The sequence below is a fragment of the Scyliorhinus canicula genome, chromosome 19 (assembly GCF_902713615.1).
Source record: "Scyliorhinus canicula chromosome 19, sScyCan1.1, whole genome shotgun sequence".
NCBI lineage: Eukaryota > Metazoa > Chordata > Chondrichthyes > Carcharhiniformes > Scyliorhinidae > Scyliorhinus > Scyliorhinus canicula.
The window spans coordinates 38,556,842-38,578,424 of record NC_052164.1 but is presented as its reverse complement, the minus strand read 5'-3'; the positions used below and the strand labels follow the sequence as shown (position 1 = coordinate 38,578,424).

Sequence of the window (21,583 nt, the reverse complement as noted above, 5' to 3'; positions counted from 1 at the left end):
TACAGCAGATTGTCGGTTGTGGAAGTGGAAACACCACACTAAGCTCACCAGAATGGAGTAAAGGCATTCTGGTGGCATCTTGAGTGGATGAGCCGTCAGATGGAGTTTTTTGGCTGGTCCCAGGAAGCACAAGAGTATGAATGGGGCAAAGTTATCTTTTGTTTACTGAGATCTCACAAACAGCAACGTGGTGACTGACCAGTTCTTTCATTTTTAGTGGTGCAACGTGAGGGATAAATAATCTAAAGTGAATGGTAAATCTTCTTCATTAAGGGGGCTTTGCTCCATTGACTGCACTTTGGCCTTGATTCAGAAGACTGTGATTCACTCCCTACCCCAGCACAGGAGCGGACAACCTGACTGAAAATCTAAGAAGCCAGCACAAGACTACACTATCAGCCTCATGCTCTATGTAGGCACAAGGAGCCTTGGAACTGGGGAAGGGGAGGAGAAAAGTTAGGGGCTGGTTTAGCACAGGGCTAAATAGCTGGCTTTTAAAGCAGACCAAGGCAGGACAGCAACGCGGGTTCAATTCCCGTACCAGCCTCCCTGAACAGATGCCAGAATGTGGCGACTAGGGGCTTTTCATAGTAACTTCATTTGAAGCCTACTTGTGAACATAAGCGATTTTCATTTTTATTTCATGGACAGGAAATCTGGATATACAGGATGCCCTGAACTCTATAGAATTTTAAGTCCTTTATGTGGATTTATTGCCTGAGAGCTAGCCCGATTAACAGATCTTGTTGCTTGTTGGGTATGGAAGGTTCTGAAAAAGAATGCAGGCAAGGTGCAGGTAAGATTTATTGTCTGGGGGAGGGGAGGTTAAAGGGGTGAGAGGGTTGGGTGGGTTGGTGTGATCACAAGGTGGTGCCCTGTGGACAGATAGAGAGTCAGAGGCAATTCTGCAGGAGTGAGGACACTTTACAGATTGCGCGGAGATTGCTGGGGAAGTCAGCAGTGGAAGTTTTCGGGGAGAGATGGTGGAGATGAGGAGATTGCTGATTTACAGAGTGGATTATTGGGCCTGGAGGCAATTTTTCGATTCTTTACCCCGCCCATGAGCAGAGCTCTAAGGCCCCCTTGTGGATCCAGCCCTCTGGCCTCCACATACCTAGAACAAGGGCAGCACGGTAGCATAGTGGTTAGCACAATTGCTTCACAGCTCCAGGGTCCCAGGTTCGATTCCTGGCTTCGATCACCGAGTGCGGAGTCTGCACGTTCTCCCCGTGTCTGCGTGGGTTTCCTCCGGCTCCTCCGGTTTCCTCCCACAGTCCAAAGATGTGCAGGTTAGGTGGATTGGCCATGCTAAATTGCCCTTTGTGTCCAAAATTGCCCTTAGTGTCGGGTGGGGTTACTGGGTTATGGGGATAGGGTGGAGGTGTGGGCTTGGGTAGTGTGCTCTTTCAAAGAGCCGGTGCTGACTCGATGGGCCAAATGGCCTCCTTCTGCACTGTAAATTCTATGATCCTATGATTTCCTAAGATCAGGGAAACCAGCCAACAACAGTTATCAAAATGAGGGCAAACAATCTCCTTAAAATATTTCCATGTTACCCCACCTCCCAGGTGCAGATTGGTCACCCATCCCCTGTCTGTCTGTTGAAACTGGAGGTGGATGGGTTCACAGTGGGTTTGGATCCTTTTATGCCAGAGTTACTTTCTACCCAACGAAAACACATTTTGTGGATTAAATGACTCCCTTGGACTCCAAAATACCAAAGTCCCTACTCTGCTGGATAGGAATTCTGACTATCAGCTTTACAGGATGTGTACCCTACTCCAAGGGCAAGATCATTTTGATACCTGTACAAGATCATACGCCAACCACCCCAATAGGCGGGATAAAATTATATAGGCACATTGTGGCTTTAGGGGGATGGAGTGGGAAGAGGAGGGGCCAGTGAGATCAGTCATCAGTGAGCCAAAGTATGAAGTAAGAGATTTTTCAAGTTTCATGCAGAACAGATGAGCATGCTCCATTGCAAGGTCAGTCATCCCCTACCGGGATTCATTAGTCTTGCTAGGTCTTTACTAGGCTAGCAATGGATCCCACACCAGCTCTCAGCAGCCATGGCCTCCACTCAGCCCAGTCAGTGTACAGAGGACTGGGTTCCTGGGAATGGCACGAACCTGCCCCCAACATCGATTGCTGATGCAGTGGCAGCAGAAGGCCTGCATGCAATCTGAATTTGTGACATAGCAGTTTGTGGAACAGGAATTGGGTCATCTCAGACTCTGGTTCAAATTGCTGGACTTTCAAGAGAACAGGTCACCATTTCTATCTCCCAAACCAAGGAGTTTTGGCAGCCAATATTCACAAGTGGAGATTCAGGTACTAATGCCGCATTAGACAGGTGTGTCCATGAACGTCTTAATACCTATTGGATGTAAGATTATGCTTAAGAATTCCTATATAATTCACTATTGAAAACCTATTGCAGATGAAGAAAGCTTTCTTTGATTGTGTCTACCTTTGGCAGATGAAGATGTCTCTTGACCTGTGGGCAGTTGCACCATCACTTGCAAAACCAAATAAGGCCTCAAAGTCGCAGCAGACAGAAGGCCAGACTTTTTAAATAACTGCGTGAAGCAAGTTCACATGAGAAAACAAACTGCATGGGCCAAGTCCAGTGGGACAAGGGCCACAGTCTGACCACACACCCTGGTGACCGACATGGGCCAATCAACATGATCTCACTCCCTATGCAGAGATCAATCGAGTGGCTCAGAAGGATTAGGCCTAAGGGCTGTGCAGCCAAAGTATAAAGTCAGGCTGAAATCTTTCATCAATATGTCGTTATCGGGAGTGAGACCATCAACAGGAAATCCCGTATAAGCAGATCAGTCCTAGTCCAATCAGATCCAAGCAATCCGCAGTCAACCTAGCCTGACTAACGGGGGTGAGGTAGTATTTTCTTAAACTTGCTGTGTGTGTGTGTGTGTGTTTTTTTAAAGTTTAACTTTTTGGGAATAAAGCTGTTGGATTGCAATGGAATTGTGTCAATTGTGATTCACAATCTCATGGATTTTACACGTGTCAGAAACACACTGCCCTCTGGTTAACTAGAACAACTCTAGCTGAGGCAATGGGCTTCTTTAACTTATATAAACCTCATTATTTTAGCAAGTCTGTACTTATATCACTTGCATTTTTCAGTGACATGCAGAAGATGCAATTATTGGAACATGGTTTTCACATCTCCCTCGGGATTTGTTAGGCAGCCAAGCACCACATTAAAATGAGACTTAACTAGATTCCAATCAAAAAAAAATGTTTAATCCTCCTGTACTGTGCCACTTTTCTCTCCGTAATGTAAAATAACCCAATCTAGGGACTCTTGGGATTAATGAGGGCAAATGTAATAGTGTTACATTACCTAGAATAGTAAACGACACTGAACTTTACCTTTTTCAGAGTCTCCGGTGAATTCTCCCATAGCGAGTGAATATCCTGGAAAGTAGATATGTTCAGGTTGTAATGAAGGTAATATCTTGAGACACATGTTTCACCTCCTTTCAAGCTGCATTTAACAGAGCAAATCTTCAAATGCAAGCATCCTGATAGTCTCTCATCCTGACAAATCACATCTTCCACTCGAATCAGAGGATCTGACAAGGATATGAAACCAACCTGACAGTCAAGTGACAAGATAATGTGGGATGGGGTACCAACATGACAATATCTTCAATAATCTTCTTTTAAACCTTAACGCCTTGGCAGATCAACTCTCTGACAGGATTTGAACAAGAATATATACCCTGATGGAATGCCTGCAGACATCTTAAGGGGACAAATGATCTTGCTGATGAGTTATAGAATGGGTTAGGTTCTGGCTGCATTCGAAAAGAGCTCTTAGTGCATCAGAGGTGGGTGAATTATTCTTTCTTTCCCTTCGAAGACAAGCTTCAGCAACATACACAATAGCTTTAAAATAATCAAAGTAACAAATACCCTCCTGACCTGGCATTGACGACCATTGGAGTTGTAATGACAGTATTGTGTCACCAATCACATGTTATTGAGCAATTTTGTCTATTGTAAGGACCCTTCCTGTTGATTCCCTTATTTCCAATTGCTTTATTTTTTTGCCATTATCATTTTGATCCATGGATGAGAAATGGACATGTATCTTTAAGTTGCGCAGGGGAAATGCGTTTTGACAGAAAAACTCAAGACACCCGAGAGATGGGGTGAGACCAGTTGGCTGGTGACCAACGAATTGGCCAAAACGCCGTATTCCGCCCAGGAAAAGGTTGTGATTAGATCCTGCCTGAGTGGGATGATTTCCAGAGGCCTACCAAAAGCGACCTACTTTCTCTCCCCATGTTTTCTCCAGAAATACCATGGGCTGTTTTATTTCTGAAATTGCAGAGATGTGAATGAATCTACAGTGAAAACCATTGGAAAGCAGAAATCCCAACCTCAAAGCCTGGTTTGAAGGTGAGTGTGCTAAAGCCCAGCCATCTGAAACAAATACTCTTTTTAACTTTTACTTATTATTATTCACTCCTCTCTTCCCCTCTGTGTGTTTGTCTTGTGTGTGTTTGTGCAGAAAGCGGTGGGGGTAAGTTAAAATGGGGGAATTAGGAATTAGATTAGATAACCAGTTATATTTGCTGCATATTTCATTACAGTAATGATATTTAAATTTACAAACCTGTGATTGCAATTATTGGGGAGCCAAGGGCTAAAGGCGTTGGATATTTTGCTAAGAATTATTGGTTAAATTAATGGTGTTACAATTCCAGGTCAAGTGGGGCTGGAATTGACCTCACACTAGCCCATGGCATCGTAACACTATGAACCTGGTCAAATGCCAAACGGACTGTCTTATCAGGGGTACAATATTATTTTTAAGAGCACTCTCAGTGTGTAAAAGGCTTTTAGTCCAGCTGGAATCATTTGTGAGCTCAGGGAGTCTTAAGTTTACTTAAGGGAGTCACTCGTGGGGGATCCTGGTGAATTCCTGCAGGAATCGGGGGGAAATTGGAGTCATGCACCTCCTAGTGACAAGACAAAAATTTAAAAATGCTCTTTGGCCCGCCCAAAACTTGATGGCCTTCCAGTGCAAAGAGTTGTCTCCGACTGTGTGTTCCAGACTGGCTCATTCTAAAGCCCAGGACCATGTACTGAGGGATGCACTAAAGCAAGGTGCAGCCGGCACAGAGGCGCATTAAGGCGTATAGTGCAATGAGGGGAGGGGAATTGTATACAACCCCCCCTGGGCTGCATGACGCACATTGAATGTAAACGGTGAATATTACATGCATCATGTATTGAAGCACCTCAGAGTACAATTTAATCCATGCCGACAACTTAAATGCCATTGCACATTTTGAAATGTCTCTAATGTTTCTCTGACTGTATTGAAGTCCCTCAGAGTGTAACAGGATGTGTGCAGAAAACCTGAATATTATTACACTTTATATGATGGCCACTTAGAAATGTTTGTAATGTTCTTTCAGATATTTTGCAGATAAAGTATATTTTTGCAAAAACAACTGAGAGAACTGAGAGCAGTTTATCAGCCAATCTCCTGGACATGGGAAAAGAGCAAGTCATGTGGGAAAAATGAAAGAAGGGAAACAAATGATATAGAAAATGGACATATATTTAAGCAAACAATTTTAACTATCAATGGTTGGTCACATGATAGTATCAACGTACTATATTACTGCACACTCATGGAACTTATAAGTAGAGCTGTGACTTTGTGGTAGCTCTTGATCTCTATGGGTTCAAACCAGACTCCAGACACTTGGCTAGGCAGATAGATGCCTGCAGTATTGAGAGCATGCTGGACTGTCAGACATTCTGCCTTTTGGATAGTACATTAAATCGGGATCTGTCTGCCCACTCACCTTGGTGCAAAGTATCCTATTGGGTAAGGTATGCAACCCACTATGGCCCCTTATGAACCCATCAATGCCAAGGTATGTCTCTCCACACTCCCCCCATGCCCCCTCTGTATGTATTCTTGGCTGCAAGCACCGACATCCATTAGAATACTAAAACAACTCGGCCCCAGAGAAAACAATGCTTGATTGAAAGCTCTGGTTCTCTGAACTATGCTGTAAATTTCACAATGTTCATTTACGCAAAGTTAAGCGATTTCAAGTGCTTGGGATTTGAGCTATTAAAGCTGTAAAAGAGCTGTATGATTGACGCTTTTATTGTGCTCTAGTAAAAAGAGATTTTTTAAGTAAGTGGAAAGTATTATTGAAAGGTTTTTTTTTTACATCCTACTGTCACTATAGTGTTCAATGGTTCTGTCCACTTTATAGTAGGTGAATGCCAAGGGAGTGCCATACCATAGCATGGGTGACACAATGGACCATAGGGGACATACCTTAGCAAGAAGGGGGGGGGGGGGCATGAGGAAGACCTTTTGAATTACCCTTTCAAGGTTTCCTCAGTCAGAATGTGGTTCACAGCATATCTGAGGTGCTTTAAGATTGACTCATTGAAAACCTGGCTCAACTCCATGAAAACTGCAGAGGAGTATACATGCCTCTCCCCACATAGGAGCTCCTGCATCCACTGTAAAGATCACTATCACAGACATCATTAATGAACACAAAAGGTATTTATTAATAAGAATTGTACAGCAGCCTCATGACTGCAGCTAGCTACCAAGATATCTCTTTGCCTGGGAGGACTCCACCCCCTCAGGTGATTCCCTACTCTAAGGGCGGGATTCCCGATAATCGGCTCCAAAAATGGTGTGGATCACTCTGGGGTCCGGCCCCCTGAAATGGCGCAAATTCTCCGGCCCGGAATGGGCTAGCAGCGGCGTGACGTCATTCGCAATGGCGTCACCGGGTCAATGATGCCACGTGGCGTCACAGTACAAAAGACGCCCCCCCCCTCCCCCCGAAGAGGCATCAAGATGGTCGCCCGCCACGCAGCTCCGAGATTCCAGGAGGGGGACATCGAGGCGCTCCAGGACGCAGTGGAGCAGAGGAGGGAGGCCCTGTACCCTGGACACAGCCGCAGGGTCACTCCATGCCTCAGCCGGCGCCTGTGGAGGGAGGTGGCAGAGGCCATCAGCGCTGTGGCTGTAACACCAAGGACAGGTGTCCAGTGCCACAAGAAGGTCAATGACCATGTCAGAGCAGCCAGGGTGAGTACCCCCCCCCCCCCCCCCCCCCCCCCACCTCCGATGTGCACACAGCCCTCGGTGCAACTGACATGGCTGCACCCACCCATGCAGCCTGCAGTGGCAGGATGGGCTGAACACCTCTGCCAATATACACACAACTGCTGGCCTGCATGTATATCCCTGCCCAACACTGTTGCCCTTTATCCCTGCCACCCACCCGCCACCCACAGGAGAAGCGCGCACACAACAACCGGGAGCATGAGATGACCGGAGGGGGCCAGCTGATGAGAGACCACTCACTGTCCATGAGGAGAGGGCCCTGGAACCCACAGGCGGACCCGAGAACCGTGTGGTTTCGGATGCAGAGGTCGGAGGCGCACCACCAAGTGAGACCACCCACGGCCTGCCCCCCTTCTCCCCCCTCCCCTATCCCCCATATCCCCCTTCCCCCATATCCGCCTTCCAGCATATCCCCCATGTCCTCCTTCCCCATATCCCCCATGTCTCCCTTCATCCATATCCCCGTGTCCCCCATATCCCACTTCCCCCATATCCCCCTTCCCCCATACCCCCTTCCCCATATCCCCCATGTCCCCTTCCCCATATCCCCCATGTCCCCCTTCCCCCATATCCCCCATGTCCCCCTTCCCCCATATCCCCTTCCCCATATCCCCCATGTCCCCTTCCCCATATCCCCCATGTCCCCCTTCCCCCATGTCCCCCTTCCCCCATATCCCCCATGTCTCCCTTCCCCCATGTCCCCCATGTCTCCCTTCACCCATATCCCCATGTCTCCCTTCCCCCATGTCCCCCATGTCTCCCTTCACCCATATCCCCGTGTCCCCCATATCCCCCTTCCCCCATAACTCCCATGTCCCCCATCCCACATATCCCCCTTCCCCCATATCCCCCATATCCCCCATATCCCCGATCACCGCCATGCTGCTGTACTGTGTATTGCAGGAGCAAACGTCGAGTCACCCGTCCCCGCGGATGCCGACCGCCCCCAAGACGATCCAGGGCAGCCACGAGACAAGGAGAGACCCGGCCCCTCTGGCATACGACGCCCCCAGGACGTCCCAGGGAGGGAACGAGACAGGGACAGACCCAGTCCCTCCGGCATGTGATGCCTCCAGGACATCCCAGGGCGGGCACGAGACAGAGACAGACCTGGAGCACCAGGGAGACGACGCTTCCGTCTCGTGCGGGTGCGGTGACGCAGGCGGGCAACACTCAGCGACGAGGGGGGCAGCCACAGGGCCCCATCGCAGCCGAGCCAGGACATCCCAGCCCAGGACAACCCAACCCAGGGCCCACTATCCAGGACACCCCTACCCAGGACACCGCTAGCCAGGACACCCCTACCCAGGCACCGCAGCCAGGTGCCATACGCTGCATGGTCGCGACTGTTGGAAGCCAGCACCTGGCCAGGCGGACAACCTCCCACAACCCCCCCCCCCACTCACCCTCCCCTCCGTCCTCAGCACTCGCCCTCTCCTCTTCGGCACTCGTTCTCTCCTCCCTCCCCAGGACTCGCCCTCTCCTCTCCGGCACTCGCCCTCCTCTCCCTCCCCGGCACTCGCCCTCTCCTCCCCGGCACTCGCCCTCCTTTCCCTCCCCAGCACTCGCCCTCTCCTCCCTGATACTCGCCCTCCTCTCCCTCCCTGGCACTCGCCCTCTCCTCCACGGCACTCGCCCTCCTCTCCCTTTCCGGAATTCACCTTCTCCTCCCTCCCCGGCACTCGCCCTCTCCTCCCTCCCCGGCACTCGCCCTCTCCTCCCTCCCCGGCACTCGCCCTCTCCCTCCCCGGCACTCGCCCTCTCCTCCCTCCCTGGCACTCGCCCTCTCCTCTCCGGCACTCGCCCTCTCCTCCCTCCCCGGCACTCGCCCTCTCCTCCCTGGCACTCGCCCTCCTCTCCCTTTCCGGTATTCACCCTCTCCTCCCTCCCCGGCACTCACCCTCTCCGCTCCAACTCTCCACCCGCCCTCCACACACCCCCTTCCACACACACCCCCGCCTCCACACAAACATCCCCCTTCCGTACACACACCTCCCTCCACACCCCTTCCTCCACACACACACCTCCCCCCCTCCACACACACTCCCTCTCCACACACACACCCTCCCTCCACACCGACTGCGTCCGCGCCATCACTTCTCCTGCAGCCACCCCACGCCGTGACCTCCCTCCTGACGCTGGCCGGCGTCAACCATCAGAACTCATTGAAGCCCTTAAATAGGTGTTTTAATTTACCCCTGGTCACGTCGGCGGGACTGTGGCCCATCCAGCCGGGAGAATTCGGGCAGCCCCGGGGCCCATAGCACCGCGCAAATCCCCACCATTCTCCGAGGTGGGTGGCGCGATTCACACCGGGGCAATTTTTGGGGGGTCGGAGAATTTGGAGGACGCCAGAGCGGGATTCACGCCGACCCCCGGCGATTCTCCGACTTGGCGGGGGATCAGAGAATCCCGCCCTGAGTCACCCAGCCCATGTGACCCTTACTCTGCCCTTAAAGGGACAATCACCACAGTACCCTTTATGTTGTATCGCCTGTCTGTGTTCTTCTGCCTAAAATCAATCACTTCACATTTCTCTGCATTAAATTTTATCTTCCATTTGTCCAATAATTCCATCAACCTGTCTACGTCCTTTTGAAATTTAACGCTATCCCTCCTCACAATTCACAGTACTTCCATATTTCATGCATATTCAGTACATCTCACAAAGAGTTTCTGAGTCTTCCATGGTTGAACATTAATTGTTTACTGGTGGCAGATATCTATGTATATATATGCTGACCAACTCCATGCTTGTTTCTACACAGGTCTCTGTCCAGCCCACAACTGACCCTAGTCTCACACTGTGGGCAGTACTGTTTCCCAGTTCCACATTAACCCTTGCTATGCCAGATACCTTTATATTACAATGTCATCCATATTATCACAGAACTGTTTAATGGACCTTGCTGTGTTTCCTACAATACAGCAGTGATGACATATCAAACATACTTTGTTGACTGTTATCAGAAAGAGATGTAAAGAGCAGCAGGCCCATATGTTTGTGGGAGTGAATGAAATGTTAATAATTTGGGTTGTAACCCTTCAAAAGGATTGTTGTGATCTGGCTGAAGGAAAATGTATAATAGGCCCAAACGTAGGGCAGTAAGGATATGGCCCAGCCAACATAAACTGGATTGGAGATAGGTACAGCACTTGAGTTCAGGTAAATTAATTTACCTTCATAAAGAGGTAGGGATGATTTCCACAATTCAATAACAGATTTTGTAATGCTGCAACAGAGAGTTTAAGTGCTGAACACTGGATGAAGATTATATCAGGTCAGGGTTAGGAATGTGTTTGAAAGAAAGGCAAAAATATAAGCAAATCAAAGGAGATCTTTTTGTTCAACTGGGTATCATACACCTGTAGAAGTCCATTTAAGAATCTCCGAATTATTGATAAATATGCCCGTGCCAGTCTGTTGCCTTCAGTTAGCTCAACTGGCTAGATGGCTGGCATGTGATGCAGAAAGGTGCCAATGGCAAAGGTTCAATCACTCTGCTGGCTGTGATATTTCACAGAGGCCTTGTCCTGTGCTTGTGGAGTGGGGCGCCTCAAGCTGCAAGCTGTCAAAATTCTCTGTCTCTCTCATGGGGAGAGATGCCTATGGCCCTTTGGAACAATGTCATGACACATCCTGCTCAGCTAAGCCAAGATGACTGAGGTGAATATTGGCAGAGTCAATGCTTAGAGTTTTCCAAATGGTATAATAATAATGGTACTTAATTCAAGGAATACATTCACATCCAAAGGTTTAATTGCAGTGTGACTTACATCAAGAAATTCATTTATAGATTAGGTAGTCAAGTTAAAAACTTGGAACAATCATACAGTAACAGAAATTGACAAATACATGCAGTAGGTAACAAGGAAGCAGTGGATGGGCTACTAAAAGAAGGGATATTGAATTAAAATATAAAGCAGTACACCATACCTACATTACAGGCACTGAAGTAGACAGATTTCATAATTGAAGTGCTTCTTTGAGGACCAGGAGCAGTTAAAGAATAGGGCCGCATTGGTAACTTTCCTTCCTATATCTTACTGGGTTAAATTTAGTCAAACTGCTAAGTTTCCTTGTTGCTCCGGGCATGGTGATAGTAAGCAGCTCTGCTATTGGGTAAATCTCATTTGTGATTTCCAGACTTAATACACATATTAACTCTTCTTGTTTGTAGGCACGAAAGGTGTTGTCGTTTGATCAGTGCTGAGGGTCTTGTGGTGTTCTTGGTGTTACGAAATTCAGGATGGTTGGCGTAGTGTTCACAAAGACCACAAAATAGCTTTAACTTAAACAAATCTATAAATTTATTAACACTACTAATTTGGATTCGACATGTACTCCTAAATAATACACAGTTGATAATTAACATATAATCTACACTCACCTACAACTAATCTCTCTGCACTATTATAAACTATGAACTGCTGTTACTCACACTATCTTTCCTTCAGTCTGTACTCAAGCTAATTCCTTCACTTCTCTCCCCACAAGGCTTAGCATCAATATCTTATACACTTGTAACTCTAGCTCCCTCTAGTGGCTGATCTAGACATTTCATCAACCCTTGCAGTTCTTATATTTATGATAATACCACAAGCCTGATATCAATCTCAACACATATATTCGAGTGGTTTACGAGTGTGTTAGGCCAGGGTGTCACACAGGCAAAGCGTACCCGAGCAAGGGATCAATGTAGCCAGTATAAATTAACAGGTTGTGGACAAGGAGTCAGAAAGGGATGAAGGGTCTGAGAAGAAACATCCATTTCTTTGTTTATGTTTAGCACACCAAATAACCACTTGGTCGTTCCACTTCGAATTGGCTTAAATGTGCATACCCAACATTTTCACAGCTTTCACCATCGCCGGGGTGCCTAACATTATGCCATGTGGCATTAAAGTAATAGTAGAACTTAATCACTTTGAATTTTACATTTCATCAGAGTGGTGATGGAAGGTTTACCTGCTCTTCAATACCGAAAGGCAGTGGCCCGATTTTCTGGCTCCTCCTGCTGCTCTGATCTTCCAGTCAATTTAATTTTGGCTGGCCTGCCACATCCCCTGCAGCGGGACTCACCACGGTGGGCTCGGAAAATCCTGACCTGTGTGTATGTCTCTCTCACTCTCTCTCTTTCGGAAGTATCGCAGTGATGTGACCATCAATTCACTAGACACACGATTGGAAGTAAACTGTGGTTTTAATAGTCTTACAACTAAGCCAACCTGCGACCAGGGAACTGAGAGCAGGCTTACGGCTGCAGCACTTTATACTTCCGGTTAGTGGGAGGAGCCATGGGCGGAGCCATGGGCGGAGCCACGGGTGGAGCCCAGTACAAACTCCTCATCTCCCCTTATGGGCAGAGCCGCGCAACGGCTCACATACAGAGCCCACAAGGACACAATACATGCAAGGCAATACAGTGTGAATTACGAGGCATATAATTCACCACACGCAGGAAGAGGAATCTACTCCAAGCCAAGGTTTTAGGGGATAAAGCATCGAAATCTGCTCATTACAGTTACTCCAGGGAAGGACAACTCCACTCCCTAGTGATGGGCCTACTGTTCCAGGCTCCGTTAGTTAGCATTTGGGCTGAATTTGAGCAAGTTGCATCATCCCTTATCACGTGTGTTAGATGTTCAATCAGACTTGCAATTGTTGTACTCCGCATAGATACTTTAAACATAAAAAATCATCAGTAACTAAATGCTGAAAGGATATTATCTAACGGACTGAGAGGACAGCAACATGTTTGAAGTTACGTATAGGAAAATCATTTGAATCTTACCCTTAAAGTTGTTATCATTTCTCACATTTGCTTCATCTGTTTGTTTCTTTGATCCCAGTATCTTCAGAGGCTCATTACCGTCATAATTGTTGATAATCTGTTCAATGTTGGCAGTAAAAAACTGACCTGATTGAATTACAGGAATTTAAACAGTTACCTTTCAGGCACATTGCACTGACACATTTTTTTGCAGATTGCATAAGGTAGGCAACGTGTGCGGTGCTGTACAATGAAGAGACCCGAGTGATAGGATAAAGGTTAGTTTGACAGTATAATTGGGTGAAACAAAAGCTAAACACGTTAGAAGATGCGTATTAGACGTCAGTCATGATGAATTTTGTCCATGAAACATAACTCAAGATACAGGAGCATCTTCACAGTCTAGAATCGCAGCAGACAAGTTGAAATCAAGATTGTGCTGTGCCCGCCCCGAGCAGTACAGAGAGTACCAAGGACTAAACTGAACCTATGATTTACCAGGTCAGCGTATGAGTTCATGATGCACTCTGAGCCGGTATCATCAGTGGACACAACAGGAGTTTCAATCCCTGATGATAAATGAAGACCTCTCAATGAAAGCCAAGAAACCAGCGGCTGGGGGAACGGATAATCCCGCCCACAGTGTGGGGTACATGTTATGAGTCGTTGTTCCCAATAGAGTGGTTCAGATGATGCATAAATACTGTGCATTAGTTTTAGTGGGCTGAAAATTGTATAGGTCATAAATTGTGTATATTGGCATTCTTGCCTTAATTCCTGCTCTACATTCATAGGAACAAGGATACATTCAATCCCTCAAGCCTGTTCCACCTTTCAGTCCCAGGTTAAAGTCCAACCGTTTTGTTTCAAATCACTAGCTTTTGGAGCACTGCTCCTTCCTCAGGTGAAAGGAGCATGGGCAGCACGGTAACACAAACGGATAGCACTGTGGCTTCACAGCGCCAGGGTCCCAGTTTCGATTCCCCACTGGGTCACTGTCTGTGCGGAGTCTGCACGTTCTCCCCGTATCTGCGTGGGTTTCCTCCGGGTGCTCCGGTTTCCTCCCACAGTTCAAAGATGTGCAGGTTAGGTGGATTGGCCATGATAAATTGCCCATAGTGACCAAAAAGGTTAGGAGGGGTTATTGGGTTACGGGGATGGGGTGGAAGTGAGGGTTTAAGTGAGTCGGTGCAGACTTGATAGGCCAAATGGCCACCTTCTGCACTGTATATTCTATGAGCAGAGCTCCGAAAGGAGATGGAGAAGTACTCCTGAGTGCTTCCTCAGGAGCAGTGCTCCGAAAGCTAGTGATTTGAAACAAACCTGTTGGACTTTAACCTGGTGCTGTAAGACTTCTTACTGTGCTCACCACAGTCCAACGCCGGCATCTCCACATCATTGCCTTTCAGTCAGTTCATGGTCGATCTGCAACTCAACTTCATTTATGTATCTTGGTTCCATATCGCTGGATGACCTTCCCGAACAAAAATCTATCGATCTATCTAATAGACAATTTCAATTGACCCGAACAGCCACAGTTTTTTGGGTGAGAGAGTTTCATTTTTCCACTGCCCTGGATGTGAAAAAGTCTATCCTGGTTGAATTCCTTCACAGTCTATAAATCAGCTTTTCGAAGCCCTATGCCAGTTAGACCAACCCACTTTATAATCATGTTATTTATATCCAAATGTATTCCTTTTTAAAATTATTTTTAATTTAGAGTAGCCAATTATTTTTATTTTCCAATTAAGAGGCAATTTAGCATGGCCAATCCACCTAACCAGTACATTTTTTGGGTATGGGGGTGAGGCCCACACAGACGGGGGGGTAGAATGTGCAAACTCCACACGGACAGTGAGCCAGGGTCGGGATTAGAACCCGGGTCCCCAGCGCCGCATTCCCAGTGCTAACCACTCCACCACATGTCGCCCTCAAATGTATTCCTCAATCTGTGAATTGTGGTTCCCAAAGCATGATTGTTTGCCAGGTGGGTTACGGTTCACCAATGTCCTTTAGGGAAGGAAATCTGCTGCCTGGCCAACATGTGACTGCAGGCCAACAGCAATGTGGTTGACTCTTAACTGCCCCCCTCAAGGGCAATTAGGGATGGGCAATAAATGCTGGCCCAGCCAGCGATGCCTGCGTCTCATTAACAAATAAAAAAAAACATATAAAGTGGACACTCTTGGCCCTGCAATACGGATTTGCAGGGATGCACATGACAATATAATGCTGCTGAGCGCAGCTAAGATATCTTCTAATACACTCACCATCCATTTATTTCAATGGTGACACAATGAGTGGTAGGCGAGGAGATTTGTTGGTGCAGTTTTCGGAACTAACTATACATTCTATTGTTGGCTCCAATCCAGTGTAAGTTGATGACTCAAATGTAGAAAACTCAGACAAATCTCATCCATTTCTTAGCGGGCATCACCCATATCACATCATTTTAATTTGGCTCTGACTTAGAGAGACCCTGAGGAGAATTGTTTGAGAATGGGAAGTGCCACATCTCGTACGTTGACCAGCACAAAAAGGACTGTTTGTCCGTGGCAAGGATTTGGCCATTTGTTCGGAATGGCTCTCTGCATCTAAGCTGTACCCTCGGTTAATTACGTCAGCATTCCTGTATAAGTGTGGATTTGTGCTGTCTCAGTATTGGGAAAGTTAGTCCAGTCAACATCACCTCTCCAAATTGTGAATACGTCTTACATGAAATAAGGGTGGAATTTACCGGCTGTTCACGCCGGCGGTAAATTCCGGTAAACGCTGGCGCATCGGTTTCCTGGCGACTAGGGGTGCAGACAACCGGAAATTGTCAAAAGACTTCATAGGATGAACTGAGAAAAGATGTTTCCACTTGGTGGTGGAGTCCAAAACTGGTTACCGTAGATACAAGATAATTAATCACAATTAACCACATTAATTAATTATGGGGGGGCGGTGATGGGGTAGTGGTAAGGGCGGTAAAAGCACCTGGGTTCAATTCTGGCCTTGGGTGAGTGTGTGGAGTCTGCACATTTTTTATGCGCATGCAATGGGGCCGGGTTTGCCTGGCATGGGTGTTGGGTGGGGAGGGTTGGGGGGGCTGGGTTGGTGGGTGCGGCATGGGACCCTCCTATAAGCCTGGGCTGGGGGAGGGGAGGTCGGGGATCATTTCAGCGACCTCGGTGATCAGGAAGCCATTTAAAAATTGTGTCCTGATCCCTTGCTGCACTGGGGAGTTCCAAGGAGCGAAGTTCACCACTGTCCAAAACTGGGCTATGTGCGGCCTTGGCCGCTCGTTCCCCGTTCAGGCCCCTTATTCAACTGCAAGCCCCAGGAAACACGTGGCTAAACACTCTCAGTGGCGACTTCCGCTTTTTGTAGAATCGCGCACAATGTTTTTCTTTAACATAAGTGTTTCCCTGCCTGTGCTATGGTCTGTAGGGGGGGTGGGGGGGTGGGGAGCGTTTAATATTAAGAGTTTCTTACCTTGCCAAAAGTAGCTGCCAGGTGCTCCCAGTAGTACTTCTCCAGCCTAAAATAATAATAAGTAAACTCTTTACACCTTGTCGATCTGCGCTGTGTGTGGGCAGCACAGGCAATCTGCTGCTTTATCTGCGAATACATTAGCGTGTGCAAACCTCTCATTTTGGCCCTAGTTGCTTTATTCTACCAAAGTGAGTAAGTCACGTCAAATAATATCAGCTCACCTCACAGCACATTCGTTTTCCTGTGAAGTTCACAGCTCTGCGGTGGTGCACTTTCAAGGCCTTATGGACGGTATCAACTTTTGCTGCTGGCAAAAGTCACAGTTCCCTCCAGTAAGGAAAGACCCAGAAAGCCCAGTTTAGGGGTATCTAGCTGCACACGTACTATTGCCAAGCATTGTCATGAGGGGTGGACTTGGACAAAACCTGGTTCCAATGCACGTTATAATGTATTGGATTCTGGGATGCCGTATCAGCAATATTGCACAGTCATGATGGCCTACTTCACACTGGTTTCTGATGAGGTTTGCACAGGCAAATAAGAATGTTTAAAGAATCTATAAGGTTTTATTGCTGAACTAAATCATCTCAGCTATAGGTTTATCAGTTGAATTGAAGTATAATAAGGGCATTAAGTAATACTCCTTGGTCCTTGCCTTGTCGATGCCAGATTCTACAGTAACAGTATCTACAAGTGGCGACAAAATGTTATATCTTCTCTGTCCAATTTATCTGTCTGATTTTCTCCTCCTCTCTCATGACTCAAATTAAGCTCACTATCAATCCTCTAATGCATCAGCCAATTGTGAAAGATTATTCAAAGGTTTTTAAAAAATTATTTACAGGATGTGTGCGTCACTGGTTATTTATTGCCCATCCCTAGTTGCCCTTCAGAAGGTGGTAGTGAGTTGCCTTCTTGAACCCCTGCAGTCCTCAAGGTGTAGATACACCACTGTGCTGTTAGGGAGAGAGTTCTGAATGTTGAGCCAGCGACAGTGAAGGGACGATGACATATTTCCAAGTCAGGGTGGTGAGTGACTTGGAGGGGAACCTCCAGGTGGTGGCGTTCCCAGGTATCTGCTGCTCTTGTTCTTTTCGATGATTGTGGTCATGGGTTTGGAAGGTGCTGTCTGAGGAACCTTGGTGAGATACTGCAGTGCATCTTGTGGTTGGTACACATGGCTGCCACTGCTTGTCGGTGGTGGAGGGTGTGAATGTTTGTGGAAGGAGGAGCAAACAAACGGGTTGCTTTGTCCTGGATGGTGTCCAGCTTCCTGGGTGTTTTTGGAGCTGCACTCATCCAGGCAAGTGGAGCGTATTCCATTACACTCCTGACTTATGCCTTGTAGATGGTGGACAGGCTTTGGGGGGTCATGAGTTGAGTTACTCGACATAGGATTCCTAGCCTTTGACCTGCCCTTCTAGTTGCAGTATCCAGTTTAGTTTCTGATCAATGGTAACCCCCCGGATGTTAATTGTGGGGGATATAGCAATGTTAATGCCATTGAATGACAAGGGGCGATGGTTAGATCCTCTCTTGTAGGAGATGGTCATTGTTGGGCACTTGTGCGATGCGAATGTAACTTGCCACTTGTCAGCCCAAACCTGAATATTGTCCAGGTCTTGCTGCATTTGGACATGGACTACTTTAGTATCTGAGGAGTTGTGAATAATGGTGACCATTGTGCAGTCATCCGCAAAGAACCCCACTTCTGACCTTATGATGGAAGGGAGGTCATTCATGAAGCAGTTGAAGTTGGTTGGGCCTAGGACACTAGCCTGAGGAACACCTGCAGTGATGTCCTGGAGCTGAGATGATTGACCTCCAACCACCACAACCATCTTCCTTTGTGCCAGGTATGACTCCAACCAGCGGAGAGTTTCCCCCTGATTCCCATTGACTCCGGTGACATGATCAGGTTCGGGCCCAGAAAGGGTGTCTGAACCTGATTTCCATTAACATATAATACATTTAAATATACTTAAACAGCATCTGCCCAAGCTGGGTCCTCCCCCCTGGAGGTATGAAGTCACTCCAGTGCAAATCACCACTGGTTTTCGAAAGCAAAAACTATTTGTGATGGCCATGCCGGGGGCACGGATTTGACTGTAGCCCTCGGGTGGTGAGGGACATGGCCAGGCAGTGCCAGTGGGCAGTGCCAGATTGGCACTGTCAGGGCCGGGCCACTGGGCACTCTGCCCCCTTAAAAATTGCCTTGATATTATTTATTTACATCAAATCTATTTCTCTGCTATTTCAATGAAGCCTTTGGTTTGCTTAATACATTGATTGGGTTTCTGTTGAAACAGTGGGGGAGGTATTTATTATGAAGGTTTTAAGTGCCTATGCAATAATTCAGGGCAGGGACATTTCCATATTTACTTAAGTCGACCTTACAGAAGTAAAATTATTGCAAGACGGAAATTAAAATACCAATCAGAATAGATCAATGCAGAGTTCTGGTATTACCTCTGTGATTGCACTGCTCCATCCTGCTTCACAAAAACGCTGGTCGGGAGCTAAAAAATAAAGACCATTGTCATTAATCATTGAGCTTACAGGGCACAGTTTCACACAGCAGGTACAGATTGAGCACCCCTTCTTCAAAATTCGAAAAGCTCTGAAATTTGCACATTTTTTCCAGCTTAATTGAAGTTCATAATCACATTTCTCGTAAAAAGCTTACCTTTCTGATGTTTCAATGTACATCTTATTATTATTTCATGCACAAAATGAATTAAAATATTGCAAAAAAAAAACTACCTGCAGGCTATATGTATCTGTAAGCTGTGAATGAAATATAAATGTGCTTAGACTTGGTTCCCATCCCCGGTGGATGAGCTAATAGGGGTATTCCAAAATACGGAGAATACAAAAATACAAGACACTTTCGGCCCCAAGCATTTTGAATAAGGGATGCTCAACCTGTGGGCACGATTTAACCAAAAGGTTTCGAAGTGGTAATGAGCAGGAACTGCCGCGAGCTTCCCGATGCTCGGCCCAGCGAGGCCGTCACCGCTATAAAACATGAATTGGTACACGGGCTTCACGCCACAAATTATCGCTCCGAGCTCGCCAGCCCCCCGCTAACAAGGGAGAGCAGCACTTAAACCGATCCTGCACAGTCAGCCCCACACAGCTCTCAGCCATGCCTCCAAGAAGACCAACCCCACAATTCAGGGATGCTCACCTGGGCAGATTTGTGGACGCGGTCCAGGCCAGACGGGATTCTTTGTTCCCCCGAGGGTCCCAGAGGGTCAGCCTGGGAGGAAGTGGCAGCGACGCCAGCTCGGGGAAAGTGACCAAGGGGACCGGCACCCAGTGCCGCAAGAAGATCAACAACCTCCACCAGGCTGCATGGGTGAGTTAGCAGCGGATTTCCCCCTCACCCCTCTCCACCATGACTATGCGCCTGGCACAGCCCCCGCCCACCCATGTCCAGCAGTGCCGCCCATGCCACAACCCCCCCATATTCGCCACCCCCCCCACCCCCCATACCAGCTGTCTCCTGACCCCCCTACCCCCCTCCCCCCCCACCGCCCTCCACCACCCGCCTTGCATGAGAACACCTCGGAGGAGAGCTCTGAGGATGCCGCCATAATAGTCACAACCACACTTCACCAGCGCAGAGACACACACTTCGGTGGGCAACAGTAGTGAACAGGCTTCTGGGGCACATTCTGGTGATACTGCGCTGTAGACATTGAGGAGCTACCAGGGCTGGCACAGCCAGATCATGCAGGCGCAGCCAGGGTTCAATCCAACTGACCCTCTGTCCCGAGGTGACCCCAAGACCCTAAAGATACCGACCCGGGAGGAGGGAGTGCTGGGTGCCAACCCAGAGCCAACCTACGGAGTGGCGACGACAGTCACCCATTCCTACCCCACTGACATTGGTGAGTCACGAAGGCAGCACCCGAAGCAGGGTGGCATGGCGGGGCATGTGCCTCTGGTAAGTGTGCCCTCCAGGCCCAGAGCCCCAGAGAACAACTGCCAGGGGCATCAAAGGCCATGGGACGCAGTAAGCAGCAGTTTGCCTCGACCTTGATATGCATCCTGGGGCACACCCAGCCGCAGTGGTAGAGCACAGAGGGCTAAGTAGGTTAAGGATCATTAAGGGGGCACTGGGAGGGAGGGGGCACGGGGGGTTTGGGTGTGTTGTGTGGGGTGGAGTGGTGGAGGAGAGTCTGCGAGGGGTGGGGATGGGGGGGGGCATTGTGGGATTGGGGAAGGTGGGGATATTTTTGTTAAATAATAAAAATCATTGACCTCGACCAATATGAAGCCTCTGGCACTTTCATCCGCAATGCGGACCGAGCGCCAATCCCATGCCCCATCCCTCCAGACACGGAGGTCCTGGATACCACCACCCCCCCCCACCCCGCACGCAGTGGGGGCCACTGCAACTGGACCCAACATTCAGTATTCCCGATAACCACTCGTAGCAATACCTGGACCGGGGGCTGGTCCCCTCCCCAGGGCACATACCCACCCTCTGGTCGCCAAAATGTCCCCGGTGCTGGGGCCCAGCCACTGGGTCCTTGGATGTTGGCTGCTACGTGTGCGGTATTGCCTTGCGCAGTGTTCAGGCAAAGTGTCCAGGCATCGCGGTCTGATTGGGATGCTAGGCAGTAACCCCTACATGTTACATGGCCCACCCACCCTTGGGGATCCACTTCAGAGGTGTGAGGTGCTTATTTAACTACAATTGCCAATTGCTAATTAGCTGTAGCCTTCAACTGCGGGGCCAGAGGCCTCCGCCATCAGTGGGAGTTATGAGTCGTCGGTAGGGCAGATGGGCAGGGTCTGGGGTTACCCCAGAACAGAACCACGTGGTCTATGAGTTGGCATAGCAGACCCACGTGCGCTGAGACACCAATCTCCACCCCCCCATCTCCACCCCCCCCCCCCCCCCCCCCCCCCCCCCCAACCCCCAGTCCAGCACAGGCCATGGGAACCCATAGTCTGCAAGGACACATTGCTTAGGTACCTAAACGCCCATAACTGCAGGGAGTGTATGAAGACTGGGGGGGTCCACTGGACCTACGGACCCTCACCCCGGTAGAGCAGCGTGCCCTATACATGGTCGGTGGGCCCGAAGAAAGGGCAGCAGCTGGTACAGCAATCAGCTTCGGGCGAGGAAGTGAGACCTCACTGAGTTGCAGTT

The 21,583-nt window shown here is 48.3% G+C and overlaps 1 protein-coding gene across 1 annotated transcript in view; it reads right to left on the bottom strand.

The window, feature by feature from the left end:
* LOC119954309 (integrin alpha-8-like) overlaps positions 1–21,583 on the bottom strand; it is a 194,029-nt gene that overhangs the window by 117,660 nt on the left and 54,786 nt on the right. Inside the window, exons 5-8 of the mRNA XM_038779427.1 lie at positions 18,886–18,935; positions 16,417–16,462; positions 12,961–13,086; positions 3,409–3,453 (exon numbers count right to left, since the gene is read on the bottom strand). Of these exons, the coding sequence (XP_038635355.1) occupies positions 3,409–3,453; positions 12,961–13,086; positions 16,417–16,462; positions 18,886–18,935 (267 nt within the window). The remainder of the gene's footprint in view (positions 1–3,408; positions 3,454–12,960; positions 13,087–16,416; positions 16,463–18,885; positions 18,936–21,583) is intronic.